Here is a 13061-nt window from a genome sequence, read left to right on the forward strand (position 1 = left end):
CCTAGTATAGCTACGACATGCTTTGCTGCCTAAGATTGGATTGGATTGGATAAGATTCACAGTCCAGTGAGGTTACCCTCATGGAAATAGGAGTAACAATTTACTAAATAATTGTGTATGCCAAAACAGGCCTCGCGAAACATGGTCAAAGCATGCTAGGCTTTAAGCTGGAGAAAACACATACACACACACACCAACAAAAATGACTGAATTGGACAAGAACACTTGTGCCAATTAAGATAACCTGCCAAAGGGAAGTAACCGATTTCAATATTTAGATAACAGTATGTGAGAGCTATGCGGCATCCATTTCCTGACACCGAAGTAAATAAGGAATATCAAGTGAATGAAGACTTGTTTTTATTGTCATATGCACACTGGGGAGATAACTTCGTATACATATTTCTTGCTGTTTGCATTTTTTTCTCCACCCAGTCAAAATTGCGAAGAGTAGATCTATTTTAAAAGCAACGACAATCACACGCACGAACCACACATTCTTCGTCACTCTTTCTGTCTTCTTGCGGTCCTGTCATCTTTTGGTGAAGAAAACTATATCGAAGCTCACCTTCTAGTCATTATTTATCAGGTTCGTTCCATTTTTGTTTTCAATCTGGTCTGTGTTTCAGTTCCGACGAGCGAAATCCTGTTGTGAGTCTTCATAGGAACAAACTCGTAGTTTTACTAGGCAATTGAATATTCTGTATTCTGTAATAACTAATAGGTCGATGTGCTTTGGTAATGTATTGTATTGTATATTAATGAAAGGTCCATGTATTGTATTGTATATTACTGAAAGGTCCATGTATTAATGTACCTTAATTTTGTTTCTTTTGTTTCTGGGTTTCAGATATGCTGGTGCAAGGCGGAGTTGATGATTCTGGTAGCAGTAATGTGGGCATCATTGTGAGTGTTATCGTCTCAATGCTGTTTGTTGCTCTCATCGTCGCTGCTATCCTGTGGATCTGGTATGTTACTGTTTGTTGCTCTCATCGTCGCTGCTATCCTGTGGATCTGGTATGTTACTGTTTGTTGCTCTCATCGTCGCTGCTATCCTGTGGATCTGGTATGTTACTGTTTGTTGCTCTCATCGTCGCTGCTATCCTGTGGATCTGGTATGTTACTGTTTGTTGCTCTCATCGTCGCTGCTATCCTGTGGATCTGGTATGTTACTGTTTGCATTCTTGATAGAGTGGTCCCACTAGCTGTTTCATGAAACCAGCTGCACGGTTTTCATTCTTAGTAGAGTGGTCCCACTAGCTGTGTCATGAAACCAGCTGCACGGTTTTCATGCTTGATAGAGTGGTCCCACTAGCTGTGTCATGAAACCAGCTGCACGGTTTTCATGCTTAGTAGAGTGGTCTCACTAGCTGTGTCATGAAACCAGCTGCACGGTTTTCATGCTTAGTAGAGTGGTCTCACTAGCTGTGTCATGAAACCAGCTGCACGGTTTTCATGCTTGATAGAGTGGTCTCACTAGCTGTGTCATGAAACCAGCTGCACGGTTTTCATGCTTGATAGAGTGGTCTCACTAGCTGTGTCATGAAACCAGCTGCACGGTTTTCATGCTTGATAGAGTGGTCTCACTAGCTGTGTCATGAAACCAGCTGCACGGTTTTCATGCTTAGTAGAGTGGTCTCACTAGCTGTGTCATGAAACCAGCTGCACGGTTTTCATGCTTGATAGAGTGGTCTCACTAGCTGTGTCATGAAACCAGCTGCACGGTTTTCATGCTTGATAGAGTGGTCTCACTAGCTGTGTCATGAAACCAGCTGCACGGTTTTCATGCTTGATAGAGTGGTCTCACTAGCTGTGTCATGAAACCAGCTGCACGGTTTTCATGCTTGATAGAGTGGTCTCACTAGCTGTGTCATGAAACCAGCTGCACGGTTTTCATGCTTGATAGAGTGGTCTCACTAGCTGTGTCATGAAACCAGCTGCACGGTTTTCATGCTTGATAGAGTGGTCTCACTAGCTGTGTCATGAAACCAGCTGCACGGTTTTCATGCTTGATAGAGTGGTCTCACTAGCTGTGTCATGAAACCAGCTGCACGGTTTTCATGCTTGATAGAGTGGTCTCACTAGCTGTGTCATGAAACCAGCTGCACGGTTTTCATGCTTGATAGAGTGGTCTCACTAGCTGTGTCATGAAACCAGCTGCACGGTTTTCATGCTTGATAGAGTGGTCTCACTAGCTGTGTCATGAAACCAGCTGCACGGTTTTCATGCTTGATAGAGTGGTCTCACTAGCTGTGTCATGAAACCAGCTGCACGGTTTTCATGCTTGATAGAGTGGTCCCACTAGCTGTGTCATGAAACCAGCTGCACGGTTTTCATGCTTGATAGAGTGGTCTCACTAGCTGTGTCATGAAACCAGCTGCACGGTTTTCATGCTTGATAGAGTGGTCCCACTAGCTGTGTCATGAAACCAGCTGCACGGTTTTCATGCTTGATAGAGTGGTCCCACTAGCTGTGTCATGAAACCAGCTGCACGGTTTTCATGCTTGATAGAGTGGTCTCACTAGCTGTGTCATGAAACCAGCTGCACGGTTTTCATGCTTGATAGAGTGGTCCCACTAGCTGTGTCATGAAACCAGCTGCACGGTTTTCATGCTTGATAGAGTGGTCTCACTAGCTGTGTCATGAAACCAGCTGCACGGTTTTCATGCTTGATAGAGTGGTCCCACTAGCTGTGTCATGAAACCAGCTGCACGGTTTTCATGCTTGATAGAGTGGTCTCACTAGCTGTGTCATGAAACCAGCTGCACGGTTTTCATGCTTGATAGAGTGGTCCCACTAGCTGTGTCATGAAACCAGCTGCACGGTTTTCATGCTTGATAGAGTGGTCCCACTAGCTGTGTCATGAAACCAGCTGCACGGTTTTCATGCTTGATAGAGTGGTCTCACTAGCTGTGTCATGAAACCAGCTGCACGGTTTTCATGCTTGATAGAGTGGTCTCACTAGCTGTGTCATGAAACCAGCTGCACGGTTTTCATGCTTAGTAGAGTGGTCTCACTAGCTGTGTCATGAAACCAGCTGCACGGTTTTCATGCTTGATAGAGTGGTCTCACTAGCTGTGTCATGAAACCAGCTGCACGGTTTTCATGCTTGATAGAGTGGTCTCACTAGCTGTGTCATGAAACCAGCTGCACGGTTTTCATGCTTGATAGAGTGGTCTCACTAGCTGTGTCATGAAACCAGCTGCACGGTTTTCATGCTTGATAGAGTGGTCTCACTAGCTGTGTCATGAAACCAGCTGCACGGTTTTCATGCTTGATAGAGTGGTCTCACTAGCTGTGTCATGAAACCAGCTGCACGGTTTTCATGCTTGATAGAGTGGTCTCACTAGCTGTGTCATGAAACCAGCTGCACGGTTTTCATGCTTGATAGAGTGGTCTCACTAGCTGTGTCATGAAACCAGCTGCACGGTTTTCATGCTTGATAGAGTGGTCTCACTAGCTGTGTCATGAAACCAGCTGCACGGTTTTCATGCTTGATAGAGTGGTCTCACTAGCTGTGTCATGAAACCAGCTGCACGGTTTTCATGCTTGATAGAGTGGTCTCACTAGCTGTGTCATGAAACCAGCTGCACGGTTTTCATGCTTGATAGAGTGGTCTCACTAGCTGTGTCATGAAACCAGCTGCACGGTTTTCATGCTTGATAGAGTGGTCCCACTAGCTGTGTCATGAAACCAGCTGCACGGTTTTCATGCTTGATAGAGTGGTCTCACTAGCTGTGTCATGAAACCAGCTGCACGGTTTTCATGCTTGATAGAGTGGTCCCACTAGCTGTGTCATGAAACCAGCTGCACGGTTTTCATGCTTGATAGAGTGGTCCCACTAGCTGTGTCATGAAACCAGCTGCACGGTTTTCATGCTTGATAGAGTGGTCTCACTAGCTGTGTCATGAAACCAGCTGCACGGTTTTCATGCTTGATAGAGTGGTCCCACTAGCTGTGTCATGAAACCAGCTGCACGGTTTTCATGCTTGATAGAGTGGTCTCACTAGCTGTGTCATGAAACCAGCTGCACGGTTTTCATGCTTGATAGAGTGGTCCCACTAGCTGTGTCATGAAACCAGCTGCACGGTTTTCATGCTTGATAGAGTGGTCTCACTAGCTGTGTCATGAAACCAGCTGCACGGTTTTCATGCTTGATAGAGTGGTCCCACTAGCTGTGTCATGAAACCAGCTGCACGGTTTTCATGCTTGATAGAGTGGTCCCACTAGCTGTGTCATGAAACCAGCTGCACGGTTTTCATGCTTGATAGAGTGGTCTCACTAGCTGTGTCATGAAACCAGCTGCACGGTTTTCATGCTTGATAGAGTGGTCCCACTAGCTGTGTCATGAAACCAGCTGCACGGTTTTCATGCTTGATAGAGTGGTCTCACTAGCTGTGTCATGAAACCAGCTGCACGGTTTTCATGCTTGATAGAGTGGTCCCACTAGCTGTGTCATGAAACCAGCTGCACGGTTTTCATGCTTGATAGAGTGGTCTCACTAGCTGTGTCATGAAACCAGCTGCACGGTTTTCATGCTTGATAGAGTGGTCCCACTAGCTGTGTCATGAAACCAGCTGCACGGTTTTCATGCTTGATAGAGTGGTCCCACTAGCTGTGTCATGAAACCAGCTGCACGGTTTTCATGCTTGATAGAGTGGTCCCACTAGCTGTGTCATGAAACCAGCTGCACGGTTTTCATGCTTGATAGAGTGGTCTCACTAGCTGTGTCATGAAACCAGCTGCACGGTTTTCATGCTTGATAGAGTGGTCCCACTAGCTGTGTCATGAAACCAGCTGCACGGTTTTCATGCTTGATAGAGTGGTCTCACTAGCTGTGTCATGAAACCAGCTGCACGGTTTTCATGCTTGATAGAGTGGTCCCACTAGCTGTGTCATGAAACCAGCTGCACGGTTTTCATGCTTGATAGAGTGGTCTCACTAGCTGTGTCATGAAACCAGCTGCACGGTTTTCATGCTTGATAGAGTGGTCCCACTAGCTGTGTCATGAAACCAGCTGCACGGTTTTCATGCTTGATAGAGTGGTCCCACTAGCTGTGTCATGAAACCAGCTGCACGGTTTTCATGCTTGATAGAGTGGTCCCACTAGCTGTGTCATGAAACCAGCTGCACGGTTTTCATGCTTGATAGAGTGGTCCCACTAGCTGTGTCATGAAACCAGCTGCACGGTTTTCATGCTTGATAGAGTGGTCCCACTAGCTGTGTCATGAAACCAGCTGCACGGTTTTCATGCTTGATAGAGTGGTCCCACTAGCTGTGTCATGAAACCAGCTGCACGGTTTTCATGCTTGATAGAGTGGTCCCACTAGCTGTGTCATGAAACCAGCTGCACGGTTTTCATGCTTGATAGAGTGGTCCCACTAGCTGTGTCATGAAACCAGCTGCACGGTTTTCATGCTTGATAGAGTGGTCCCACTAGCTGTGTCATGAAACCAGCTGCACGGTTTTCATGCTTGATAGAGTGGTCCCACTAGCTGTGTCATGAAACCAGCTGCACGGTTTTCATGCTTGATAGAGTGGTCTCACTAGCTGTGTCATGAAACCAGCTGCACGGTTTTCATGCTTGATAGAGTGGTCCCACTAGCTGTGTCATGAAACCAGCTGCACGGTTTTCATGCTTGATAGAGTGGTCTCACTAGCTGTGTCATGAAACCAGCTGCACGGTTTTCATGCTTGATAGAGTGGTCCCACTAGCTGTGTCATGAAACCAGCTGCACGGTTTTCATGCTTGATAGAGTGGTCTCACTAGCTGTGTCATGAAACCAGCTGCACGGTTTTCATGCTTGATAGAGTGGTCCCACTAGCTGTGTCATGAAACCAGCTGCACGGTTTTCATGCTTGATAGAGTGGTCCCACTAGCTGTGTCATGAAACCAGCTGCACGGTTTTCATGCTTGATAGAGTGGTCCCACTAGCTGTGTCATGAAACCAGCTGCACGGTTTTCATGCTTGATAGAGTGGTCCCACTAGCTGTGTCATGAAACCAGCTGCACGGTTTTCATGCTTGATAGAGTGGTCCCACTAGCTGTGTCATGAAACCAGCTGCACGGTTTTCATGCTTGATAGAGTGGTCCCACTAGCTGTGTCATGAAACCAGCTGCACGGTTTTCATGCTTGATAGAGTGGTCCCACTAGCTGTGTCATGAAACCAGCTGATAGAGTGGTCCCACTAGCTGTGTCATGAAACCAGCTGCACGGTTTTCACAAATAACTCCGTCGGGTTTGTATGTGTTGTGAAAGAGTGAGTGCCCTTGCTTTTTCTCCGACAAATTACTTCACACGTGCCCCTGTCCACGTGTTTTCGACACACCCCTCGCCAGTGATTGGCCCCTCCAATGTTTATCCGAGTAAAATGCAAGGGCATTCATTCTTCACAACCTATACAAACCCGACAGAGTTATTTTCGAAATTCGTCTGTTGAGTAATGACAAACTCCAACACAATTGGTAACTCGGAGACAGAAGTGAGTCAAGTTCGCACGACAGCACAATTGGTAACTCGGAGACAGAAGTGAGTCAAGTTCGCACGACAGCACAATTGGTAACTCGGAGACAGAAGTGAGTCAATTTTGCACGACAGCACAATCAAACCGGCAAAATAAAGAAAGAGAGAAGGGAAATTCACTTAGAAGAGAGAAAATGTAAGTTTTACGCCCTCACGGCAAAGCCATTAGGGGCATGTTACTCGGGAAAACCCGGCTTTGTATGAAAATAAAAAATAAAAATGCGGGGGGGGGGGGGGGGGGGGGGGGATGTAGACAGCTGGCTGCCGGCTGCTAGAGGAGACCTGAAATGGGTTAGGGACCGGGTTGGGTCGTCTTGGGTCAGTGCTGAAATGGTTACTTTTTTGCATGCATGTATTCGTGTTTCCAAGGCCTGAGGCTTTCGCTGTGACCCTGGGATCTTTATCGTACGCATGCGTGCACACGGGGGTGTTCGGACACCGAGGAGAGTCTGCACAAAGTTGACTCTGGGACACACATCCCGCGCCGAACTTGGGGGTTGAACCCACGCTGATAGTAACAACCGGTTTTAAAGCCAGCGCCTCTACCAACTGGGCAAACTCCCCCCCCCCCTCCCCTCCAATTTGTTGGGGTCAAGAAGTTCCATGGAGGGCGGGGGGTATGGAGTAACACATAGTGTTTTGCTCAGAACATTCCCACCCAAGCAGAGCCGCGATAGGGGTCCGCGTTACCGTGAAGCTGGCAGTCAGTGCTACCAAATGTTGTCTGTGTCTACCACTCGGTGGTGACTTAATGTGGGTCTATGTAAGTAGATATGCCAGCGCAAGCAATCTGATGTAGAGTCAGGAGGCGGTTTGGTACAAGAGAACCTTGGAGGCCACACAAATTCACTTAACTACCTTTTTTGCTTTTGTTTTTTGTTGCCTGGTCATCGGAAACAAACACTTTTTGGACTCAAAAACAACAACAAAACTACCCATTTACCCAACACACCCCAACAATATATATTACCGACTTGTTTTATGTTGTTGAACATGTTTCCGGTTTAAGGCGTGTGATACACCGAAAAAATATGCATTAACCTTCAACGTGCTTCCTGGGTCGTGGACGACCCAGAGCCTCACACAGTGTCTGTATCTCTAACACTATTGGGAGTTTTTGATTGAGACTTCATGTTATCCACAAACACCATCTAACCTTTGTATCGACTAATTTGTTAAAGGATTATCTTTGTAAACAAACAAGTAAACAATGACGTCAATTGAACTACACAGTCCGGATGTAATGGAATTCATTAATAAAGAAGGCCTTTTTACGGTGTTTATCCCTATTTGAATGGCGTTGCAAAGAGGCGGTACGTTTAATCCTTCTTCAGAAAGTATGAGTTGTATACGACCCACATCACCCGGACTGTGGAGTGCAAAGCGTGATCCGGTCAAGGTTAAGAACATATTCAACTTTTGGAGAATTATGTACCGGCCATGTATTAATTTTTCAACTGTTAATTCTTCTAATTTCAAAATACGTTTTGCAAACTTACTTGTTGCACCGCTGAAGTTTTAGTGTTTGAAAAAGTGTGTGATATTTTTGTATTAGACCAATTGTCGCAAGTGTTTATTGTTGGCATCAACAATAATCAAAGTTCAGAGTTTGGGGTTCGAAAACGGTCTGGTTAGTTAGGGGAGGACATTTTCCCTTATTCCACGTAATGTGCACGTCTGCTAGTGCTTTCACACTATCCCCTTTCGTGTGTACACGAAGTACAAAACCAAACACGTACTAAAATGATCCTATCATCCATGTCAGAGTTTGGCGGGTAAAAGGAACGCACAAAAAGTTGACAGCACGCATCCCCCCAAAACATTGTACACCTGCCTAAATGGTGGGTAAGCCGTCCACACACGACAAAGCCCACTGGTAGGTAAGCCGTCCACACACGACAAAATCCCACTGGTGGGTAAGCCGTCCACACACGACAAAGCCCACTGGTTGGTAAGCCGTCCACACACGACAAAGCCCACTGGTAGGTAAGCCGTCAACACACGACAAAAGCCCACTGGTGGGTAAGCCGTCCACACACGACAAAGCCCACTGGTTGGTAGGCCGTCCACACACGACAAAAGCCCACTGGTGGGTAAGCCGTCCACACACGACAAAAGCCCACTAGTAGGTAAGCCGTCCACACACAACAAAGCCCAATGGTGGGTAAACCGTCCACACACGACAAAGCCCACTGGTTGGTAGGCCGTCCACACACGACAAAGCCCACTGGTAGGTAAGCCGTCAACACACGACAAAATCCCACTGGTGGGTAAGCCGTCCACACACGACAAAGCCCACTGGTAGGTAAGCCGTCCACACACAACAAAGCCCACTGGTGGGTAAGCCGTCAACACACAAAAAAGCCCACTGGTGGGTAAGCCGTCCACACACAACAAAAGCCCACTGGTGGGTAAGCCGTCCACACACAACAAAGCCCGCTGGTGGGTAAGCCGTCCACACACGACAAAGCCCACTGGTAGGTAAGCCGTCCACACACAACAAAGCCCACTGGTGGGTAAGCCGTCCACACACGACAAAGCCCACTGGTGCAACATATGAAAGGATTGGTAGTTGCAGCTCATGAACGCAATGAATAAGAAGAAACTACTTTCTTACCACCTTTGTGTACACTTTTTTTTTTCTTGAAGGAAAAAGAAACGACGCAGTGACTCCACGTCAAGTCACAAACCACTGACCGCACGTGCTGACGAAGACGAAGAGAGAGTGTACGCGAACTCCGCTGCCGGTCCCCTTGTCTTACAGCCTGTTGTACATGGTAAGATTAATTAAGAGAGAGAAAGACGGACAGAAACGAAGAGAGAGTGTACCTGCACGCCGCTTATCCTGCCGGTCCCCTTGTCTTACAGCCTGTTGTAAATGGTAAGGCCAAAAAAAAAGGTCTGTTTACGGTAACATAGGCCCAAAAAATAGGGTCGGTAGGTCGGGATTTTTTTTTTCCAAAAAGCCCTATTTTTAAGTTATTTTGCCAAAAAAACAAAGCCATTTTTTTTGTTTTTGTTTTTTTGTCCCCAAATGCCAAAAAAAGTCCAGGGTCGCGCGAAAAAACTAGGGTCGGTCGGGTTACCGTAAACAGACCTATTGTTTTTTTTGGCCTAAGATTAATTAAGAGAGAGAGAGAAAGACAGACACAAATGGAGAAAGAGAGGTAGAAAGATTCCAGTTCTCTCGCTGTGTGCAAACATATGTATGCATGTTAAATGTTGTACATACAGTACCTATCTTTTCAACCTGAACCCTTCTTTATTGTGTATACACCTATGTATGTTTTTATTGCTTGCTTTGTGGCACAGCATAATGACGATAAGACTGTATGTTTTTCTTGTTAGTATGTGTGTGTATTTTATTTTCTGTTTGCAGGGAACGGAGCAGAAGCGTACTATGTCAACCGGGCATCTACAGCAAAGGTGGGTACATTCTTCAGATAAGCACGCAAACAGAAATGTCTTCAGATAAAAACGCAAACAGAAATGTGCAGCAAACAGAAATGTGCAGCAAACAGAAATGTGTAGCAAACAGAAATGTGTAGCAAACAGAAATGTGTAGCAAACAGAAATGTCTTCAGATAAGCACACAAACAGAAATGTCTTCAGATAAGAACACAAACAGAAATGTCTTCAGGTCAGAACACAAACAGAAATGTCTTCAGGTCAGAACACAAACAGAAATGTCTTCAGGTCAGAACACAAACAGAAATGTCTTCAGGTCAGAACGCAAACAGAAATGTCTTCAGGTCAGAACGCAAACAGAAATGTCTTCAGGTCAGAACGCAAACAGAACTGGGTGGCCGAGTGGTAACGCACTTGCGCTCGGAAGCGAGAGGTTGCGTGTTCCATCCTGGGTCAGGCCGCAATTTTCTCCCCCCTTTCCTAACCTAGGTGGTGGGTTCAAGTGCTAGTCTTTCGGATGAGACGAAAAACCGAGGTCCCTTCGTGTACACTACATTGGAGTGTGCACGTTAAAGATCCCACGATTGACAAAAGGGTCTTTCCTGGCAACATTGTATAGGCATAGATAAAAATGTCCACCAAATACCCGTCTGACTTGGAATAATAGGCCGTGAAAGGTGAAGGCTCGCCTAACAGGCTTGAGGTTTGCTGGTCGATGTGAATGCGTTATATATTGTGTGTAAAAAATGTCTGTTTGTCTGTCTGTTAAAAATTCCATTTCAAACGGCAGAAATTAATATGTAAAGCGCGGAGAGCACAGTTAATTGTGGTTCGCGCTATATAAGCTCTTCATCATAATAAAAATGTCTTCAGATAAGAACGCAAACAGAAATGTCTTCAGATAAGAACACAAACAGAAATGCTGCCGCGCATTTAGTCGATACAACAAGCCACTAAACATGGCTGAATAAGCCATACGAGTACAGCGTTATCTTGTACTCGCCAAAAAGATGGGTGTATGGAGAGAACTAACAAGCACAGTATCCACAGTATCTCCCACACCGTGGTATCGCGCCTACATGACTCGATTGCACATCTCAGCTGATGTACACATGACGTGGAATAACTTTATCACTCGAGAACACCCTCCACTTGGACACATACCAAACAAAACATTATGTGGCGGGTTGGACACATACCAAACAAAACATTATGTGGCGGGTTGGACACATACCAAACAAAACATTATGTGGCGGGTTTGTAAAGGATGGCTTACGTGGAAAAAGGTGCCACATTCCTCCCCGTGGTCAATATTTGGGTCAACATATCAGATCTGTCCTGGCTGTTACTTGGGATAAGACCGTCCCTCAAGTTGACACATACTAAACATCGTCTGTCTCGCTACTTTCTGCTCAAGGTGGAACTCTTGCGTGTGAATCAATTGTGTAACGGAATCCAGCGTCAGTCAGCTAACCTAATTCATATCAAATCCCGACCCTTGACTGGAAGCACCGTATTGTTGATGTGATGCTATATGACCAAGTGCAGGGATGGTCTTATATTCACGCCTGAAAGTGGCCAGTACGTATTGTTGATGTGATGCTATATGACCAAGTGCAGGGATGGTCTTATATTCACGCCTGAAAGTGGCCAGTACGTATTGTTGATGTGATGCTATATGACCAAGTGCAGGGATGGTCTTATATACACGCCTGAAAGTGGCCAGTACGTATTGTTGATGTGATGCTATATGACCAAGTGCAGGGATGGTCTTATATACACGCCTGAAAGTGGCGAGTATTTTACTTGCCATGGCGAGTACAAACATGTTCATCTACTCGCCAAATGCGAGTAAACTTGCTGAAACAAATTGTTAGTTTGGCTAGTAAAGTTTGCTCTGTGGCTTGTACATTTTCAGAATCACTAACCAAAGGCGAGTACACCATTTGTTGGACTTTCAGGCCTGTATATAGGCTTACCACGTAAAAAAGCCTGGCAAGATCATAGATAGCAAGCAGAACTATTGTCATTTGCAGGAGTGTCACGGTGTGTTTTTAACATAAATTCTGAAACTCTGCCAATTAATACTCACTCACATGTAATTTCGTCTGCAGGCTTTGGATGACCTTGACACTGAGGACGAAGGAGACCTGCTGGACAGTAGCCAGGAGGACAGCGAGGTGGTCGGAGACGAGCGGTGGTCAGTGTACCAGTCCATCAAGGTCGCCCTTGACCCCCTGCAGCAACAGCTGCTGGACAGGCTGGCCGACACTGACAAGATCAAGGAAGAGTTCAAGGTTACGTTTTGATTCTGTGTGGGTTGGGGTGTGGGAGGGAGTGGGTTAAAAAGGTATGAAGCAACGATGAAGCAAGTAGTATAGTAATACAGAGCCCTGCCAGATTAAAGGAAAGGTTTTTTTCTTCAGAATGGCGTCGATAGGCGTGCTCGGTTTAAATAAATCAAGTATCAAACTTACCTTTAATTCAATGTCAGCATCTTTCATATCATGATAGCTGGTTCTTCTGACTCAACATCATCCACAAACACAGAGGAATGAAATGAATCAGGTGTTCCATGTACCACAGCGCCAGTTTAAGACGTGTTCCATGTACCAGCAACTGTTCCTCGGTTGTTGGTCTGTATGCTGGTCCATAACATGCGATTGTCACCGTGTTATTGAGCACTGACCACATCATTTCAATGAGACAAAGGTCTGGTGACTGAGCGGGCCAATAGAAATTGTGTATTGTCTCTTCCAGGTGTTTAAGAATACCGACTTATGAACTCACGCACTATCAGTTTGTAGTGTTTGTAGTGTTATTTTGTAGTGCCCAATGTTGCGCACCAAAACTTCAACGAACAGAAGGTAAGAACTGCTGTTAAACTGTTTCAGCATACTTTTGAGAGTTCGTATTTCCTTCCAAAACGGCTAGCGATCTCATACCGTCACACGATTAACAACCACAGACCATAAATTATGGTTTGCAGTCCTTGTGTCCAGAGCCTGGGGAACTTATGGCCGATACACTTGTCTCCGCGCTTCCGATGCCTTCGTCTAGAAAGTCATTTTCTCTCCCTAACTCAAATTGATCACATTTGTATCGCCGAACATGTCTATTTCTCCTCTT

The 13061-nt window shown here is 45.8% G+C and overlaps 1 protein-coding gene across 1 annotated transcript in view; it reads left to right on the forward strand.

Annotated features, from left to right (window-relative positions):
* Positions 1 to 13061, forward strand: part of LOC138965496 (uncharacterized) — a 76891-nt gene that overhangs the window by 47289 nt on the left and 16541 nt on the right. The window contains exons 14-17 of the mRNA XM_070337670.1: positions 851 to 968; positions 9174 to 9301; positions 9904 to 9950; positions 12047 to 12229. Coding sequence (XP_070193771.1) covers positions 851 to 968; positions 9174 to 9301; positions 9904 to 9950; positions 12047 to 12229 — 476 coding nt within the window. The remainder of the gene's footprint in view (positions 1 to 850; positions 969 to 9173; positions 9302 to 9903; positions 9951 to 12046; positions 12230 to 13061) is intronic.

Source organism: Littorina saxatilis, linkage group LG4 (genome assembly GCF_037325665.1).
Source record: "Littorina saxatilis isolate snail1 linkage group LG4, US_GU_Lsax_2.0, whole genome shotgun sequence".
NCBI lineage: Eukaryota > Metazoa > Mollusca > Gastropoda > Littorinimorpha > Littorinidae > Littorina > Littorina saxatilis.